Genomic DNA, 21,721 nt, shown 5'->3' on the forward strand with positions numbered 1-21,721 from the left:
GAGGATCGAACCCCTGGCAGTCAGCAGAATTAGCCTGCAATACTGCATTCTAAGCACTGCGCCACTACAGCTCCTGGTATATTTAATTCATTGTATATTTTAGTCATTACTGTTATCCCCCAAAAGCTTTTTTGCATCATAAAGAAGAAGAATAATTCAATAATATGAACATATACAGAGAAATAGATAGAGATGGTCTTTTATTCATGTGATCGTTATTTATAGATTTACATTAGTTGATTAAACGTGAGATGGTTGAATACCATAGTATTTATTTACTTACTACCATATATTTATATTCTGAACCTACTGCAAGAGCTCAAGGATTTGATTTTTCTTAAACAGCTCTTTTGTAATTAGTCATTTTATAAATGCAACCATTTTGGAAAATCTGGCTAAAGTTCCATAAAGTATAGGGGAACAAATATTAAATCTTGGACAAACTTTAGAAAAAGTGAGATATACATATGTAGTATTTTTCAAAGCATCTATTGCAATGTTGGTGGTCTACTCCATCCCCTGTACTTTGAAGCTTACTTAAAGGACAAGAACAAAAATACCAACCAATATTTAAAAAAGAAAAAGAAAAAAAAGAAGAAATGGGTTCATGAATTACAAAAGACAAACTGAGAGGTCTTTCAGATTAAAATATTGCCTTCCCATAGGAAGCTGAGATGTGTTCCTTGCTGATCACTTACAGTAGTGGCCAAAATTGTGGAAACCTTTTGGGAAAAGTGTATTTTCTAAAACTAGCTAATAACACTATTTTTTTTGGAGTAGTACCATAAAATTATATATCAATGGAAAGATAATTTAATCAAGAATGTAATGCAATAACTTTTATGAAGGATTTGCTATTAGAATAGCAGTTACAGTATAAAGAAGAAAAGTGAAACATGTAGAAAAAAAGAGATATACAAAAATTATCACCATGTCAGTTAATCCATAGTTGGGTAGCCTTTAGCATGAATTACAGCCTTACAACATCTTCCCATGGAGTAAACCAAGTCTTTTAGTTCTGCAGCTGTTATAATGGGAAACCAAGATTGAATGATTGCTTCTATTAACTGGGTTTTATTGCTGGGTCGCTTCTGACTAACATGTTTCTTTAGTCAGCTCCACTGATTTTCAATTGGGTTAAGGTCTGGGCTATTCCCAAGACATTCCAGCAGTGGAATACGATTAACTTGAAACTCCAAAAAAAAAAAAAAAAAAGTGGTGTTATTAGCCATCAAACCTCAAAAATTCACTTTTCCCAAAAGGTTTCCACAATTTTGGCCACTACTGTACTATATGCTTGTAACCGTAGACTTGCATTTGTGCATAATTTTGTCATGACCTTTTGTGCAGTTCAGTTTAGTCAGATTAGATCACTGTTTTTCAAACTTGGTAATTTTAGGATGTGTGCTGCCAGGTGAATTCTGGGAGTTAAGTCCGTGCATCTTAAAGTTGCCAAGATTGAGGAAAACCTGTATTCGTTGATTTTCAAAGCCTCCTTCAACCATTACATTCAATGATCAACTCTGGTGTTTGACAATATAGTTTGATATTGTTAATAGCACTGTACAATTTTATTACATATTTATTGCATAGTTTTAAAGAAATCATTTCAGGAAGTAAAAGCTGCATAGCAATAGCTTAAAATTTAAAACAAAGTTTAGACCAGTGACACCCCCCCCCCACAACCTTCTGGGCACCAGGGAGCAGTTCCATGGAGAGAGATTTTCCCATGGACCGGAGGAGGCATGGTTTCATGTGCTGCCTGCATCCCGCAGATGGGGCTTTGTTTGCTTGTGCGGCCTGGTTCCTGGCATGGTGCAGTCCAGTGCTGGTCCATGGACCAGGGGTTGGGGACCCCTGCATTAGACTATATTCCATGCCTTTTGTTTTTCCAATTGTGGAAAAAGTAAGGTTTAGAAAAACAGTAGAAAAAATCCCCCTGCCTTCCCTTTCCAACTCTGTCTCAATTTTCTTGATTTTTTTTCCCTTTAACATGCAAGAGGAAACATGGTCCTTCTGGCAGACATTCTGTAAAAACATTTTTAAGGCAAATATAATCACTAGACAGAAACGGTTGCCCACTCTGTAAATAAAAAAGCGAAACCACCCTCAAGTCTAAGTCTAAGACATGTTAATGTACAGCTCTTGCATAATCTAACGAATAGAGATTACGCATAGAACGAAACTGCTGGAAATAGTGCAACTAAGGCAACTCCATTGGAATCAGTCTCTCTGAAATATATCCATCACTAAAACATTCTTCAGTCACGATGAAAAAAGAAGATGTCTTACGCCAGTCAATACTACCTAGGGGGAAATGGGTCTCTGTCCTGCAGCCCTTATTGCACAGCTAAGCAATGTTTTGCAAATACAGCCTATAAAAAGACTTTAAAAATGGACTATTTTGCAAGATTGCTACCTCTATTGCAGATTCTATGACATGAAACTTTATCAGTGTTACACACTGATGAAGATTGCTAAAAGGAAAGAAGGGAGACTCGCTGCTTTCATTGGACGGGATTAATCTAAGTGAGTTGTACAGTTCAGTTCTAAACATCTGGATCCAATCAAAAGATCATATCCTGGAAAGCACTCCATTGGCTTCCAGAAACAAACCTCTTGCTGAGAGGTTTACACAACTTTGTTGTGTTAATGAGAAACTGTAGGAACCTGAACAGCCATTTTAAATCATTCAGACTTTGCATGAGGATTGTCTCTTTATATGTGCACATATATATCATTGTGCTAAACAAACCTTACCGTGCTTGTTAGCTTTGGAGGGTTGCCTTTCAATTACTTCTGAGATTTAATGAAAGAATGGCAGCAGTACAGCTTGGATTTTTACTTGTTCCGTTTTTTATATGCCTCAGAATAGAAGCACAATATATTATGCAAGATGCTGAACTTATGCATTATATAGATCGCCGAATTATCTCAATGGAGGTAGGTGCCCTCTCTACAGTTTGACTATATAATGAATTGTTTTCTTTGTACAGGATTTATATTCCATCAGTTTTGGGGAAATTAAAACTTTTTTCATTTAAAATAAACTAGCTTTTTATGCAGAATTCAAAATGTGACAAACAACCAAGCAGACTGTTGTTTATGAAAGAAAGTTAGAATTACTGCTGCTCCTAATAAATTTATTACCCTGTAAAATGTGAACACTTGCAATGGGTAAAATTCTGATAAAGTCTGGCTAATTTTAAATTCACTTAAAGATGATGGGAGAGAGTGCATGCTTGATCTAAAGGTAGCTAAATTATGTCTCAGATACTTGCTAATGATGATCCAAATGGAAGAACAGTATAGAAGTAGGCATATTCTTAAAATATTCTTAATCTTTAGGAGCAGATCCATCTGGCTGTTTACATAAGAGTAAATGGCAGAAATAATCCAGGTGCTCCTCAAACAGGAATTAAAAATCTCTTTTAGTCATCTGAAGGTGCAGTGTAAGTAAATAATATTCAAATGTCTATGTTTATTTCTGGAATATAAATATCAGATATTTCTTAAAATAATTCTATGAAAATGTCAAATTACTGAACATAAAATAACATTTTCATTAAAATTGGCAATTTTACATGCCTATTAGAATACAAATTTTATGAATATTTTGTAATGTCAAAGAGGGAAATCTGTGCTCTCAGGAATTTTCTGGGCCACACAGTTCCTCACTATTAGCCACACTTAAATTGGGTAGACTGTGAATAAGCACATCCAGAGTATCTGGGTTTGCAAATGTTATGTTATGTCATATGTGGTTAAATTATACATACATTTAAACTATGTGCCCTTGTATTCAACAGTTTATTAGTGGTGGGATTCAAATAATTTAACAACCAGTTCTCTGCCCTAAAGACCGGCTGGCTGGGCATGGCCATAGTGGGCGTTGCCAGGGGGTGTGACAGGCAGCACTTGGCCTCCTGCACTCCCCTGGGAGCAAAAATGGGCCACGGGGGAATGCACCGTTCCCCCATGCCCCGTTTTGGGCCTAGGAGGCCTCCCTGAAGCATTCTGGGAGCAGAAATGGGCCATGGGGGGCTGCATCGCACCACCCCACACACCCCGTTTTGGGCCTAGGAGGCCTCCCTGGAGCCTCCTGGAGTGAAAACGGGCCACGGGGGGGTGCCACACCCTCCCGTGTCCCATTTTGGGCCTAGGAGGCCTCCCTGCACTTACCTGGGAACCAAAATGGGGAGTTTGGGGACTCCTGGAAAGGGCAGGGAGGGGAGGGGCCAGCCAGCAATTTAAATACTGGTTCGCCCAAACTGGTCCGAACCGGCTGAATCCCACCCCTGGCTCTTATCCTAGGTTTGCCTCTTATTACAGGCAAACTTATGTCTCCTCTACAATAAACTTCATTCAAACCAGCAGAATCCAAACAGAAAGTCAAGAGACTGCAGTGTAACTACTGCTGAGACAGTTGTCCTTCTTTCCTTGTGTTTTTTTTGGCTTTTGAGAAGCCAGTGTTCTGTGAATAGTTTATAAACTGTGACTATATGGTCATTTTATAAAGCAAAATCATCTAGTGTAGGTGGTTGTGCATTGAACAGAGGAGGTGGGAAGCCCAGCTTTTTCCTGGTACTGTGTCCAAAAAATTCACAGCTGCCTGACATAGAGTGTTATTTTCATGCCAGAAAAAAAAAGTTCATGCCTCAAGAGGCTACCTTTGACTCAGTCAACCTGAACAACTATCAACTTATCTCAAATTTTACCTTTCTAGAGAAGGTTGTTGAAAAAGGAGTGAGAAAGTGATAAATGAACTATCCCCGTGGATGATAAGATATAAAAGATTTAAAGGAATTCGGGCTAAGGTCTCTGGGAGCAAATGCATCTTAATTAATTACCCAACTTCCTGGTTTCATTTGAGCCAATCCATAGCCCTGCTGGAGAAGGTAACCCTTGACTAGGTATTTGTTGTTGAAATCAAATGTGCAAAATTACTCTTTTGTAGATCAGCCTTCCTATTTGCCATGTTTTTGGGGAGTGACAGTATGTGTAATCCTAACACATGGAATTATATTAGCCTGTGAAATATTAAAATACAAGTCGAGTGGAAAAAACAATGTTCTCATAACACCTTCTTCCATGAATTCACAGCCATCCAAATACTTGCAGGTGGTATCTATTTTCACTCACATAGGTTCAATCTCTGTACTCCCATTTTCAATATGGAAATGGTTTGGGTTTCCCCCCCACTCAAATTGTCTACAGAGGAGTTGCAAACTCATCATTCCCAAGAAAGATTCTCAGATGCCTTTTTTCCTTTCGCTCCCTCCCTTTTCCAGCTGTGCAGCATCTGGATCAGCAGGGGCCTCATTGCTATCCGGTGCCAGCACAACAACTATTTTTACAACCTCCTAAAAGAAAAGATTACGCTGTTGCTGAAATTCTACAGAAAGGCTATTGCCCAACATCCTTTAAGCCCCAAAATGGGAAAGTGACCCCTTTTAAAAAACATAAAAGGGTGACTTGTTTTAACTGTATACTTAAATGTCTACTTCAAAATCAAGTGCTGTGCTTAAATATCTGTTTTATATAAATATGAAAAATTCATATTTATACATCTCAGTGCCATGCAGCTACATTCAAGAACATTCAGGCTTGAGCCAACACTGCACTGAACGCCCTGTCTAAAACAGTTAATCACATCCCTGAGTTTCCCCCATAATACAGTGGTGGTATTCAGCCGGTTCACCCACCTGGACGTCATCACGTCCCATTTTTGACGCTCTGCGCATGTGCGGAAGGCCCTGGACATGCACGGAGGTGTCACGTGTGCTCATATTTGCGAACCGGTAGCGAAGGTAAGTGAATACCACCCCTGCCCCAATGTATTGTCAGTTTGTTTTGAATGCAATATTGGGACTCAGAGATCTGATGACAAAATGAATGACTCTGAGGAAAGGGGAGGTATTTCATCAAATTATGTGAAATCTGATCTGAGGAAATCTCAGCTGAAGGTCAGGCAATGCCTTTTTTTTTTTTTTTAAAGTTTTTTCAGTTTTATTTTTTCTACACATAATATAAAATGTACATTTTCTTATATATAATTAATCATACATATATGTATTTTCCTTAAAGAAAGCATTAAAATAAGACATTTTAATTTCATTCGGAATTGCTCTTCTACCCTTTCTTCCCTCTTTTCGCAACAAACCTTCTTCTTCCTCTCCTTTCTTTCCCTTCCCAACCTCCTCTCCTCTCCTACTTTCTCCTTCCTCCTCTCCTACCTCATCCTACTTCCCCTTCTTTCCCCCATTCTTCTCTTCTTTCCCTTCTCCCCTTCTCCCCTACTCCTGTCCCCTGCCCTTCCTTCCTCTCCTTTTCCCTTTCTTCCTTTCCTCTCACTCCCTCTCCTCTTCCTATCCTCTACTCCCCTCTCCTTTCTGTCTTCTTTGCTATATAATATATAAAAAGGTCAGGCGATTCCTGAAGGGTTTTTTTTGTATTCAGAAAACCTTCTGTGGTTTCTTTGCAGTTTCTCAGTGGGGCTTTCTGCATTTCTGTCCTCTGTTCCTCTGCACTTTAGCGTTTGTTCCAGTGGTGGGTTTCAAATTTTTTTACTACCAGTTCTGTGGGCGTGGCTTGGTGGGCGTGGCATGGCATGGATTGGTGGGCATGGCAGGGGAAAGATACTGTAAAATCTCCATTCCCACCCCACTCCAGGGGAAGGTTCCTGGAAAATCCCCATTCCCTCCCGATCAGCTGGGACTTGGGAGGCAGAGAATAGATGGGGGCGGGGCCAGTCAGAATTTTTACTACCAGTTCTCCGAACTACTCAAAATTTCTGCTACCAGTTCTCCAGAACTGGTCAGAAACCCACCTGCTGAAACCCACCTCTGGTTTCATGTTGATCTGGAAGTAATGAGAGTCATAGACTAAGCAGAAATTAGAATTATTGAGGATGGAAGAGCATTACATGAATTCAATTGAAATGGAAGAGAATAGTTATTTTCCCCTAAGCCACCTGGAATCACTCTAAGTGAATTGGGTGGCCATGTAAATTTCCTTAATAAAATAAAAAATATTTTGCATAACTTTAGGGGTACGTGCATTATAAAAAATCATTCAGAATTGTTTCAGACTTGTGTGAACAAGAACATCTCTGAATTACTCTATGCAGACATACCTTTTTTCAGACTTCAGATCACTAAAAGGCACAAATTTTTAATGCGATTTTTAAAGCAGCTGCATCATTTTATAAGTTCATACTGAAGCCTGAACAAAGATATGCCTTCTTTAACAAACAGGAGAGAGATGCTACAGTCATGCAAGTATTAAGCACTTCTTTGAAATATTGGTTGAACCATCCACAGCTCTAGTAAACATTGAGTTTGGAGCCAACACTTAATCTGGTTATTTCTGTGTTCTAACTAAAGAACCGACTGAATAAATGCAATCAAGATATAACTGATTATGTAGAAGAATTCCGGCAGTTTTCAAAGAAGCTGATGTCACATCTAGAAGGCCTCAACATTCTAAAGACTGTGCTGAAGAATGATGTAGACCATTTGCTAACAAGAGTGGAAAGAGCTCAAAGAGACATTGATTACTTTGAATCTGCAAAGGAATCCCCCAGCCCGTGTGTGGACATTGATGAAGAGCTTTTGGAGCAGCAGTTAACAGAAGAACAAGAGTCCAAGACAAAGATCAAGCTCATGCTGAATGCAAGTAAGGGCAGTCTACTCATAATATTGAAAATGCATAGTTACGGTTTCATAGTTGGGCTCATGCATGTAATGTATTCATCAGGGGTGGGTTCTACTTACCTTTACTACCGGTTTGCAACGGGGCATGCGCAGAAGCGTTTTCATGACGTCAGGGTCAATGGGTGGGGCCTCCCTCCAGTTTTACTACCGGTTCTATAGAACCGGTGTGAACCGGGGGCAACCCACCATTGGTACTCATACTCCTTAACTTACAACCATAGTTGGACCAGGATTTCCATTACTTAAGCAAATTAAGTGAGTTGTGCCCAATTTTACAACTTTACAATTTTTTTCATAGTTGTTAAGTGGATCAAAGCGGTCAGTAAGTAAATCATGAAATTGTTAAGTGAACTGAGCTTCCCCCCATTGACTGCTTGTCGGAAACCAGCTGGGAAGGTTGCAGATACTGATGATCACATGACCCCAGGATGCTGCAACCTTCGTAAATACATGCCAGTTGCTAAATGCCTGAATTTTGATCATGTGATCATAGGAATGTTGCAATGATCATAAGTGTAAGCATTGGTTGTAAGTCACTTTTTCCAGTGCTGTTGTAACTTCTAGTGTTCACTAAATGAAGGGTTGTAAGTGGAGGACTTCTTATTTTGCAAGAATGATACTGCATGCCTGTACATGCTTAAAATCAATTTCATGAAAAATAATGGCAGCAGTCTCACACAGTGTTTTAAGAACGCTTGCTACTCTTAGTATGATACTATACTGTCCACAAACTGGCACATAAAATTATCTGAGGAGATGAAAATTATTTTAATGCATTATTGTTGCCTTCAGTCCTGAATGTTCAAGACTGAATTTGCTAATATATTCATTCTAACATTCCTTGATGGCTAAGTTAAAGTTAGAAGATTAAAACAAATAAAATAAGTCAAAAACAAGGGTGGGGGGGGGAACTATTGCCAAACATTTGGCAACAATAAGCAGAGGGAAAATGTAATGGAAACAATAAAAGTAAACATACATAAGAAAATTTTCCTTCATGAACATATCTTAAGTATCTTAAGCTGAATTAACAAACATCTGATAGAGCCTTACAATTAATGTAACCTTAAAAGAAATGTCTATACTTATCTAGCCACTATTAATATTTATAATAAATTAAGTATACCCTAATGCTCCCAATGATGTAACAAAAATTACAGTATACACAGTTTCTTTCTGAAATAAACCCTAATTTCATTTTTGAAATAATATAATACTGAAGCCCCATTCTTCTCTAAACACTGATGCAACCAAAATCTGTACCCATTCATGACTAGCAATTTAATTCTTCTGGCTCAGATTTAAGTCCTCCAGATTTCAGTGAATTTATTTTCTGATTTGAATCCAGACTGCAGCTTAATCTATTGAATTTAAAATTGCTATATTATTTTGACAGGTCTTTTTAAATTAGAATTCTTTTTGAGGCAAAGACAAATTTCTCTACTTTGTCTATTTTCCACCCAAATGTTGACTAAATTAGACATTTGTTTAAATCAGCTAAGAAAATTTTGCCATGTAACTTAATATGATTTCAGGAGTGCCAATATAGAAAGCTCCATTTTATGCTTCTCACTAACTATAAAAGGGATGCTTTAAAATTTAAATCTGAATTAGTTTATCTCTTTTGATTAATGTTCAGCTTTCGGAATCAGCAATAAGCACTCAAAAACACCAATGCAATAATATGCAATGTAAGAATTTTTTTTTTAATTTGATTTATATGCCGCCCTTCTCCAGAGACTCAGGGCAGCTTACAATGCGTTAAGCAATAGCCTTCATACTTTTGTATATTTATACAAAGTCAGCTTATTGCCCCCACAAACTGGGTCCTCATTTCACCTACCTTAGAAAGGATGGAAGGCTGAGCCTTGGAGAGATTCGAACCAGCAGTAAATTGCAGGCAGCTGTGTTAATAACAGGGTGCGTAGACCATTGTAGACCACTGTACTATCAAGGCTCCTTGATAAAATATATTTAGAATATGGTCATATTTGTAAAAAAACTTGAATGAGAAGTCTCTGTTTTGTGAAACATAAATTCCCAAATATGTCTTCTGTGCAAAACATACAGGCCAAAATTGCACTGATCTCTTTTATTTATATTTTATTTATATTTTAGATATATTTGTGTACAGCTCCCAAGACTTCTAGAAGTTTATATTAATAGAGTTAAAAGCATATGCAACTAATCAAATTATAGTAAAAAACATAGCCAACGTGACCTTCCCCAGCAAAAATAATGCAGCAGTACAGTCCAGAGGTGGGTTTCAGCAGGTTCTGACCAGTTCTGGAGAACCGGTAGCAGACATTTTGAGTAGTTCGGAGAACCGGTAGTAAAAATTCTGACTGGCCCTGCCCCCATCTATTCTCTGCCTCCCAAATCCTAGTTGATTGGGAGTAAATGGGGATTTTGCAGTAACCTTCCCCTGGATTGGGGTGAGAATGGAGATTTTACAGTATCCTTCTCCTGCCACGCCCACCAAGCCATGCCCACCAAACCATACCACGCCCACCAAGCCACACCCACAAAACGGGTAATAAAAAATATTGAAACCCACCACTGCTACAGTCATTTTATAATTAAAATTGAGCTAGAAACACCCGTTAAAACAGCATTATCTTAAGAGTTTTATAAAATCTCAACAGAAATACAGTATATTTCCAAAGTGATGTGTTCCAAGACTGGGGGCCAACACAATCTTCAGGGCCATGTCTCCACTTTTGCAGGATCAAACCCTCAATCTCCTTTCCCTGACTTCATATTACAGATTCAGATTGTACCATCTGTTAATCCAGTTCTTTCTGATGACAGTTACTTTGCAGGTGTAAAATTTATCTTGCAGGCTGATCAGAAAACACTCCTCTGTGGTGAACGTTTCCAAGCCTCAGAGTGATAGACTGAAGAACTGCCCCCCCCCAAAAATGTCTTGAACCACCAATCTTTAAATTTTCAATCAAGGATGCTTTATTTTAAACGTTGCGGTAGAGCGCAAGTATCATTTGTCCTGTTTTGAAATTAAGCAGAAAACTTCCATTTAGTTTTTTTATGACCATTAGTCACGTCCCAAACCTAAGCCTAAGCCATTTGGGATCCATCAACATAGCTCTCCTTATACGGAATGGAAACATTTCCATTCCTTTCCATTAATCTGGATCAATCTTCTAACCAGGAAGGGCTTGTTTACTCCGAGTGCTGTTTTTAAATACATACATACATACATACATACATACATACATACATACATACATACATACATACACACACACATATATATATTGTATATATACCAAATTTATATTTGCTGATAAAGAAATAGGGGAGAGAGAGAGAGAGAGTTATATTAAGATAGGCTCCATAGTCTGGCTATATTACTGCTTATATGCCTTTTTTTTTTACAATATGAATGCCAACATAACATGAAGAATTTTCTGACTCATGACTTTTCAACAAAAATAAGATAGCAGGATTACTGTACTAAATGAGCCATGCTGGGGAGGAACAGAGACTAAATATATTTATTAAATGAAATGATGTTTAAAGCATTTATACCGTACTTTCAGCCTTAAACAGTTCCCTGAGTAACTTACTAAATGAATAAAAGGAAGAAAATTTCTATTCGTAGGTTATCTTAAAAAGACTCAGTTCAAAAGGAAAGTAAAATAAAGACAGAGTGGAAAAACAAGAACATTCAGGCTCCCAAGTGTGAATATTTGATGGCTTCTTATTAAATACATAAATTTTATAAGGGTAGCATACAACTTTGCAACCTCAAGAGCTACTCTTCGTTCATGTTATTTAGTCCCAGTGGCCTCTGAGGGAAGGATCGTAGCCCAACTAGGAACAGCAACAGAAGAGAGACCCTGTAAAATAATGTTAGCTATTTTAATGTACAAAAATGAAAAAAAATAGCAATAGCACTTACACTAATATACTGCTTCGCAGTGCTTTATGGCCCTCTCTAAGCTGTTTACAGAGTCAGCATATTGCCCACAACAATCTGGGTCCCTCATTTTACCAACTTTGGAAGGATGGAAGGCTGAATCAACCTTGAGCCGGTGAGATTCGAACTGTCAATCTATTGGCAATTGGCAGTCAGCAGAATTAATCTGCAATACTGCATTTTAACCACTGCGCTACCACAGCTTCAACGAAGGATGGCAACTAAACAGCCAAAGTTGTGAGCAGTGTATGCTCGCTTCATTTATGTTTGTTCACGTAAGTGGGGATATTGAGATACTACATCAGAGTACTGTTTGTTTGTTTGTTTGATTATTTAATTTATATGCTGCCCATCTCCAGATAGGTGACTCTGGGCAGTTTACAGGACATAAAACGATAACTAGAAAAGAAATTAAAATTTTTAAAACTTTTAAATTTTGTTGATGGCCTATTGTTTATCTTCTTCTTTTTTTAAGGCTGCAACTACATGATCACAGGCTTCAAATCGCTAAAGGTAGTCAAAAAGTCTGGAGATGCATTCGGCTCATGGTTGAAAGACCCTGGCAAGAATTACCAAAAGATTTACTTCTTCACCGGAACAAAGAATAAAATTGTTATGGAGTTTGCAAATATTCGATCTTTTGCAGAAAGTGGTGAGAAACAGCTGGCTCGTAGAGTTGCACTACCATTTCCCTGGCAAGGAACAGGCCATGCTGTATATAATGGATTTCTATTTTATCATAAATATGGCTCCTTAAATGAGATAATTAAGTTTGATATTCAGAACAGAAATGCAACTGATCAGATGCTGTTGTCGGGTGCTGGAGAGATACCTGCCTACGAACTTCACCCTTCTACTAAAATAGACTTAGCTGTGGATGAACTAGGATTATGGGCAATCCATGCAGAACTAGATACTGCTGGAAAGCTTGTGATTACTAAAATCAACCATGAAACCATGACTGTGGAATATACATGGGATACATCCTGCAGAAGCCAGAATGCAGAAGCTGCTTTCATGATGTGTGGTGCTCTCTATGTTGTGTACAACTCACCAGGGCGTGGTGTCTCTCAAATAGAATGTATTTATGACACCTTAGATGTCATCAGTCCGTATGAAAACACAGTACTTCGTTTCCCCAAACGTCAGTCAAATCATGCTATGGTTCATTATAATCACAGAGACAAACAACTGTTTGCCTGGGATGATGGCTCTCAGGTCATTTACAAGCTCATTACAAGTCAAAAAAGTTAAAAAAAAAAAAAAGAACAGAATGTCCTCTATACCAGCCTAACTACTACTACTACTACTACTACTACTACTACTACTACTACTACTACTACTTCTTCTTCTTCTTCTTCTTCTTCTTCTTCTTCTTCTTCTTCTTCTTCTTCTTCTCCTTTTTCCTTCTTCCTTCTTCCTCCTCCTCCTCCTCCTCCTCCTCCTCCTCCTCCTCCTCCTCCTCTTCCCGTGCCCCCTACCCTTCTTCCTAAAGTTTATGGCAGTAATGGAGAACCTTTTCGGCACCAAGTGCCCAAAAAGTGGAACACGCACACCAAAGCACCGAAAACCCAAGGACCAGCTGGCCAGCGTGCATGCGTGTGCCAGAAGAGCAGCTGGCGACAGCGCGCGTGCCCACAGAAAGGGCTCAGCATGCCACCTTTGGCATGCATGCCATAGGTTCGCCATCACGGGTTTATGAGATAGTATATAATTTGTTGTTTTTGTAAGAAGTTGTCTCAGCCTACCTGAGATCTAGGGGAGCTGTTGAGTTAAAGAAAGGGTGGATTACTTCATACAGAAAAGATTTGTCTTTTCAGTGCAGCAGCTTGGATTACTTCATATCAGGATCTAAGAGACCATTTACTGCTAAAAAAAAAAAAAATGAGGGTGCCTTCAGAGAAAAATGAGGAGTGGGAAAGAAACAAGAAGCATCATTGTTTTTCAATTCTGGGAGTCTAGAAGGGGAAAAAAGAGTACCTGCACTTTTATTCAAATGTAAAATATAGGATGCTTGATTTTATAGCATCCTTTGTTTTTCTGTTTTCTTCTGTTTACAGAATTTTCTTCTCATCCTCACCAAGAACTTCTCTGCTCTTCCGAAACTATTTTAACTAGATCAATTCTCTTTTCTAAGTTCATTTTCCTTTCTTTGACTTACTTATTGTCCCAAAGTTCTTCCTTTCTTCCCTTTTGCTTGGGAAAAATATTTGCGGTAGAATACTGTAATCTCTATGCTTGTATTAGTATTCTTGACAGAGGGAAGAAATAACCTGAGCAAGGATGAGTAAGCGAGTGTATAACTTTACTAGAAAAAGAAATTTATTTTAGGAAATGCTTGACAGGGATAGCAAAGCCTAATACTTAGCTTGCTACACCATGCAGAGAAAGGAGGCAAAGATTAGCAAACTCAGAGGCAGGCAGAGGGACAAATATTTTGCTTTCTATATACATCCTACTTCCCCTTGAGGTCAGTAGATTGTGAGGCACCCAAGAGTTAGTCTCAATTCTAATGAAAGAGCATATTTTTCCCAATAAAAGATCATTTCTCTTTGCCCAATTATTTTCAAGAAAAGCTTGAAGATTACGCCTGAGACCTTTGAGACCCAAAAAGTATAAATAATATTGAGGAAGATGGTTCTGTGCTTTTCTACCTTTCTTGCATTTCCTTTCTTTTCCTTTGTTGGATGATCTGTGTGTCCTCCAAGCCAGGAACTACATTTAAAATGTGAGGTAATGATCGAGCTTGGTGCAATCCAGTGGTGAAATCTATTTTTTTTTACTACCAGTTCTGTGGGCATGGCTTGGTGGGCGTGGTGTGGTGTGGCTTGGTGGGTGTGGCTTGGTGGGCATGGCAGGGGAAGGATAGTGAAAAATCTCTATTCCCACACCACTCCAGGGGAAGGATACTGCAAAATCTCCATTCCCTCCCCACTGCTGTGGGAAGGATATTGCAAAATCTCCATTCCCACCCAATTCTGGGGCCAGTCAGAGGTGGCATTTGCTGGTTCTCCGAACTGCTCAAAATTTCCGCTACCGGTTCTCCAGAACCTGTCAGAACCGTCTGAATTTCACCCCTGGTGCAACCCCCTTGCTTGCTTTCCCTGGTAAACCCACCTTCTGCATTTTTTAATGGAGAGAACCCTAAGATATGTTGTCTTCTTTACTGCATATATGTATGAATACTGCAGAATAATATTAATCCATGCCAATGATTACTGTGACTAATTTTTCATAATTGCACATGAAACAAAAATTAAAACAAAATATCATCACTACACATCCTAGCAGAGTCACAAAGCTATACTGCTGATATAGAATAGGAATGTGCTGTTTTAGGTAGGATTGAAAACAGAAAGTCAGAAGAATAGGAAGTCCTCTATGTGCAAAATGAAAAGAAGTACAGTTTGACACATCTGATACTGCTGGACACAGATGGTTCTCTTTGGGTTGTCTCATATATATGCTATAAATGAGAAGATCCCATGTAGATTCTTAAGCTCTCACTAGGTTACAACTGTATATTAAAATCCTGATCATTTTTGTTGCTGCTATTGAATTATTATTGTTGGCGGAAAAAACGGAGTATAGATCGTTTCACAGGAGGATGCATTCTATTTTTACATCGAATAACCGACTGGCACTTGGAAAGATCTCTGATTTACAAGGAAGTATGCAATCTCCATCAAGCCATTTAAAAGTCAGTGGTAAAGGAATTGAGAGTGGATGGCAGATTTTGTCGTTCCAGCTTTGAATTTTGCAAATTCCATCCTTCTTTCTTTCCTGTTTCTGTTAAAAACATTTTCTGTTGTATAGAAGTATCTGCCAGTGATGCAGCTTCTATGTAATGAAAATAAATAACTAGCAGTTATTAATAAATACTTTGCTGGGTAAGTTCTAATATTGTCCACCAATTCTTGGGCTTAGCACCATATCTACAATTTCTTCATTGATAGAGGTCGCACATAGTTATCACACAACTTTATACCATTTACACTTAGGTTTTGCACTTGTTTGAGGTTAAGATACAGCTGGACAGCTGGTTATATTAAGCACCATTTCTTCAAAATGATTCTGACCAGTGGTGGGTTTCAAAATTTTTTACTACTGGTTCTGTGGGTGTGGCTTGGTGGGCGTGGCTTGGTAGGCATGGCAGGGGAAGGATACTGTAAAATCTTCATTCCCACCCCACTCCGGGGGAAGGATACTGCAAAATCCCCATTTACTCTCGATCAGCTGGGACTTGGGAGGCAGAGAATAGATGGTAGCAGGACCACTCAGAATTTTTACTACCGTCTCCGAACTACTCAAAATTTCCGCTACCGCTTCTCCAGAACTGGTCTGGACCTGCTGAAACCCACCTCTGATTCTGACCATCTATCAACGTATCTAGAGATAACCTTTTAAGCGCCTATCGCTTTGGATGTGAGGGAGTTGTAGACTAAAAGATAAGTCCTTTCTGCATAACTCTGATTCTTTGGAGCAACTTACTCCTAGTCCCATCATTACAATTTGCAAAGCTGTGAAAACCATCCTTCAAAGCTTCATGATGAGTGGGCAGTCACTGTTTCTTCTTTGATACATCTGGAAGTAGGAGATGTCATTTTACCTTGTGGGAGTTCCAATGTTCTATTACGTGGCTTGTTTTCGTGATTTTTTTTTTATATACCAGGGTCTATCTCTTGAGGACATAAATATAGTAATATAATGCATTAAAATTAGCACACATGATTCTCACAAATTTAAAGATGCCTGAATTTAAATTTCAATAAGAAACAATACAGGCTAAGACAACCAAAATGTTGTTACTGGGGAACGAGGTAAGGAGAGAAATGAATGCCCAAACAGATACATTTTGTTTCCGCTAAACAACCACACTTCAAATCATTTCAGAAAACAACCACAAAAGTGATGAAGTTATTTCATGGTTTGTCTGTTTAAATCAGAATTAAAGATTTTTCTTGGCTCAGCATGTCTGCCATTCATACTTTCTTGGCACTTTTGGGGTAAACAATGCTCCGTTTGGGTGAAACTTATAATTGCCCTTCTAATAACCATTAAGTCCTGGCAGTGTGTTATTCATACTTCACAGTAGACAGATTTGTTCACAGTGAGATGTTCTGATGAAGATACGAGATTTGCAAAGGAAACTATAGACAAAACAACAAGAAGGGAATTACAACTTTGATTTTCTGTATTTGCATTTCCCCATGCAAATATTCCCCATTCAAATATTAAGTGATAGGATTCTGTGGTCAACAGGAAGCAGGAATACAAACACTTCAGTTTTTATGTGTTCTACATTTTTCACTATATTGCATAATGAAAACATCATAATAAAACACTATTATGATTTTAAGCTTTCCCGATGTTTTTAACTTTGGGGAAATCCAAACGTGCAATAAATAAAACCAATTTTCAGTACCCAATACAGTACAAAATATGGATAGCATAGCACCAAATACTGTACATGCCCCTATTTTTCTTCCCAAATGCCAGATATACCCATTCATCCAGAACTTGAAGAAAAATTCATTTTGACTGTTCTGGAGAGACAGATCAATAGCCCTGTTTTTTCCAGGCAGAATAAGAAATACAAAAAAAACCCCAAACCCCTGTGGAGATGGAAAAATTTAAGTTCCAAAACGTCTAACTTGCAGCTTGCAGCTTCTGCTGCTCTTTGCATGATAGCATATAGAGAGTAAATCAAGCATCATTATTGCAGGTCTGGAAGACTCAGAATTCAGAAGAAGTATCTCTATGTGTAGTTTTGCCGGTGAAGGTATGTGTTTAATAATAAACGTATAAATGTAGTCTTTAGAGCAGAGATCTTCAAACTTGACAGCTTTAAGACTTGTGGACTTCAACTCCCAGAATTCTCCAACCAGCATAGCTGGCTGGAGAATTCTGGGAGTTGAAGTCCACAAGTCTTAAAGTTGCCAAGTTTGAGGACCTCTGCTTTAGAGGAAGACTGGAGAAACAGTGCCAATAAGGAATGACGAAGGTATTTGGAAAATCTGAAAGACTGAAGACCGAGGTGGAAGCAGACATAGAAGTATGTATGTATGTATGTATGTATGTATGTATGTATGTATGTATGTATGTATGTATGTATTTATTTATTTATTTATTTATTTATTTATTTATTTATTTATTTATTTCTACTTTTAAGCGGAGATCAAGGTAGTTAATGTAGGGATTTTTTTTCCCCTCTTTCAAAATAACCAAGATCACTCAGTGAAACAAGTCTGCAATAGAACCTGCAGAGGCAAAATAATTGCATAAATACAAATGTAAGAATTATGACTTCCAGTGGCATTTTAAGGATTTATTACATTATGCTGACCTGGACAGTATCCCCTTCATCAAATGAATGATTATCCAGAACAGGAAATATAAACAATGAGGTCACAGGGAGATGAGGCATAATGTAATTATGATGATCTCATTGAAAGTTACCATTCAAAAAAGAATTTGATTTCTTTATCTAAATCAGCACATTTCCGTCCTGAAATCTTTACTAGAAAGGAAAAAATATATAAAATCCAATCAAAAGCCTTCATGAGGGAGTTCTGATGTGGAGCTAAAAATGAAACAGTGATTGTTCACGGAGTGCATGTTTTGCTTTGTCAACAAAGCCACAGTTGGATAGAGTTATTAATACACTAATTCCAACTTATTCAAATGGCTTTGCAAGATATATGATATATATCTAAGATAGATCCTGTGACATTTTTTAGAATCATGTAATTTTTCCACGAGTTGATTGCACAAGTTGATTTTCCACAAGTTTTGGCTCATAGCTCAAGCCTTTTTCTGGCACCATCACTATCATTAAACATTCAAGCAGACTTTGTGATATCCTATAAGGAGGCAAAGAAACTGGCTACGGTGACTTGGTATCCTCTTGGTTGGATTACTGTAATATACGGTGTATCAAACTACCTTTCAGGATGCGCTGGAGCTTTAAATCCAACCTGTGGACTTCAACTCCCAGAATTTCCCAGATGCCCATGCTGGCTGTGGAATTCTGGGAGTTGAAGTCCACAAGTCTAAAAATTGCCAAAGTTGGACAACCTAGCTTTAGACAGTGTCAATAAAGCTGTGAGAGCTTAACCTGGAAGTCATGTGATACCAACACTGACTTCCAATCAGTTTCAATACCAAATCAAATCAAATCAGAATAGAGCTGGAAGGGACCTTGGAGGTCTTCTAGTCCAGCCCCCTGCTCAAGCAGCAGATCCTGTACCATTTCAGACAAATGTCTGTCCAGTCTCTTCTTAAAAACCTCCAGTGATGAAGCATCCACAACTTCTGAAGGCAAGCTGTTCCATTGGTTAATTGTCCTCACTGTTAGGAAGTTTCTCCTCAATTCCACGTTGCTTCTCTCCTTGATTAGTTTCCATCCATTGTTTCTTGTTCTGCCCTCTGGTGCTTTGGAAAATAAATTAACCCCCTCTTCTCTGGCAGCCTCTCAAATACTGGAATACTGCTCTCATGTCCCCCCTAGTCTTTCTTTTCTTTAGGCTAGCCAAACCCAAATCTTCCAACATTTTTCATATGTTTTAATCTCCAGGCCTTTAATCATCTTAGTTGCTCTTTGCACTTTTTCCAAAGTCTCAACATCTTTTTTGTAATGTGGTGACCAAATCTGTATGCAATATTTCAGGTATGGTCTTACCAAGGCTTTATAAAGCGGTATTAATACTTCATGTGATTTTGATTCTATGCCTGTAGCTCATGTTTAAGTGATCGTTCAATAAGACTCCAAAGTCCCTCTCTCTGTTACTGTTTTGGAGCCAGTTTTCACCTAATCTGTACTTGTACAGATTAGTTTTTCCTGCCCAGATGTAAAATGTTGCTTTTCTCCACATTAAATTTCATTTTGTTGGGTAGGGCCCATTGTTCAAAAGCACATGTCGCTTTTAGTCAACTAAACTATGCACAATTTAGAATTATGAACTCCTCTCTCTTTATTTACCATCCTACCAGAAAGTCATTATTGGGAAAACCTGTAACTTTGTAAATAAGAGGGGGCAGAATCTGATATAATAGTTCACTGATTGGCTGCCAAATTTCAGATCATGTCCAAAGGTTTCTACATTTTCCTTTCTTTTTAGAGAAGGCAGATGAACTTGGGGCTCAGAGAGAATGAATGTGATTTTAAGATCCTCACCCTCTTGGGAGATGCAACAGATGACCAGCTTCAGGCAGATCTCAGGAATTCACTATTTTTCAGCAAAGAAGTATTTTTCATCAGGTCCGCCTGATTTGCCAGTTGCGTCCCTTTCTGGATCGGGACTCCCTACGCACGGTCACTCATGCCCTCGTCACCTCCCGCCTGGACTATTGTAACACTCTCTACATGGGGCTCCCCTTGAGGAGCACCTGGAGGCTCCAACTGGCGCAGAGTGCGGCCGCGCGGGTGGTAATGGGAGCGACATGGCGTTCCCATATATCACCTCTCCTGCGCAAGCTGCACTGGCTCCCGGTGGTCTTCCGGGTGAGCTTCAAGGTTTTGGTTACCACCTTTAGAGCCCTCCATGTCTTAGGACCTGGTTATTTACGGGACCGCCTACTACCACCAATAGCCTCCCACCAGCCGGTACGCTCTCATAGAGGGGCTCCTCCGGGTGCCATCGGCCAAACAATGTTGACTGGCGGCCCCCAGGGGGAGAGCCTTCTCTGTGGGGGCACCTACTATCTGGAATGAGCTCCCCCCGGAGATACGGAGGATCCCGGATCTGCGCACCTTCCGCCGCGCTCTTAAGATCTTTTTATTCCACCAAGCGGACCTGGCCTAATCTTTTCCCTCTTTTTAATTATGCAAATTTTAATCGGTTTTTAAATGATTGGGGTGTTTTAATTTGTCTGGGCCAAATTGTATAATTCGATTTTATTTTGTTTTTTAAAATTTTGTATCTTTTGTAATTTTGTATTTTTTACTGTTTGGCTGTTCACCACCCTGAGTCCTTCAGGAGTAGGGCGGTATATAAATCAAATAAAAAATAAAAATAAATAAAAGTCTTAAGTACGTTTTTGTACAATTTTGAAATCTGGATTTCTTTTTCCTTTGTTTTTAATCTTTTGATTATTTTTCCCCTTTTCCAGTTAGTTTTGCTTAGATTTTTCCTTCTATGATTTTTTCCCCCATTCAGTCTGGTCTGATTCTTGGAAATTGCCTGGATAAGTCCCTGCAGTTTTCTTGGCAAGGTTGTTCAAAAGTGGTTTGCCATTGCCTCTTTCCTAGGACTGAGAAAAAGCAACTAGCCCAAGATCACCCAGCTGGCTTTGTGCCTAAGGCAGGTCTAGAACTCATGGTTGCCTAGTTTCTAGCCAGATGCTTTAACATTAGATTGAACTGGTTAATATGTTACAGAAAACTGGCAAATAGTGTTTCCTATAATAGTGTTGTAACTTATATAGAATATTGCTACTAAATATTATCAAAAGTATTTTTCTTTATAAAACTCAATATTTTAAAAAAATCTTCAGGAATGTTTGCTCTGAATTTCAGAATATATTTGTTACCTTAATAATTATTTATGTTGGCTTATATCTATTCTTTTCATTTGATTGTGTATAAATTCCTCTATACCTTCTTGAAGTTCCGCCTCTTCATCCTCAAACTTATTCTTAGAATTCATTTGAAAATACTTAATAAACCTATTTTGGTTTGAATCAAAATCTTTCAATTGTCCACAGAGAAAAGAGAGTGACGCCTTCAAGAGCAGTGTGCCTTCAAGCCATATGGTGCAGGAGTTATGCTTCACTGATTGGAATTAAACATGTATTTGCTGCTATCTCACCCATCGTGGTGTTTACTAATGGGATTTGCCATATTAATGTGCTGTTACACCTAAAGAATTTGTCATTCATCTTGGCATTTCAGACAGTACTCTTGGCTATTATCAACATATACTACAGAGTCAAAAACATTCCTATTTACTAAATATTTTCAGTGCTCCAAAAGTAATAATATTACTGATTGAAATGCAGAACATTACATGTGATTGTTATGGTCAGGGATTTTCTACATGAAAATATATGAAGAAATGGAAGGAAG

General features: G+C 38.5%; 1 protein-coding gene across 1 annotated transcript; it reads left to right on the forward strand.

Moving 5' to 3' along the window:
• Window positions 1-2,273: 2,273 nt before the first annotated feature.
• OLFML1 (olfactomedin like 1) lies at window positions 2,274-15,556 on the forward strand. Its single transcript, XM_034418616.3, has 3 exons — window positions 2,274-2,943; window positions 7,386-7,677; window positions 12,131-15,556. Exons 1-3 carry the CDS (start codon window positions 2,818-2,820, stop codon window positions 12,907-12,909), a joined length of 1,197 nt encoding a protein of 398 aa, XP_034274507.2. The 5' UTR covers window positions 2,274-2,817; the 3' UTR covers window positions 12,910-15,556.
• The last annotated feature ends 6,165 nt before the right edge of the window (window positions 15,557-21,721 follow it).

The sequence above is a fragment of the Pantherophis guttatus genome, chromosome 1, assembly GCF_059756535.1.
Source record: "Pantherophis guttatus breed Tessera chromosome 1, ASM5975653v1, whole genome shotgun sequence".
NCBI classification, from domain to species: domain Eukaryota; kingdom Metazoa; phylum Chordata; class Lepidosauria; order Squamata; family Colubridae; genus Pantherophis; species Pantherophis guttatus.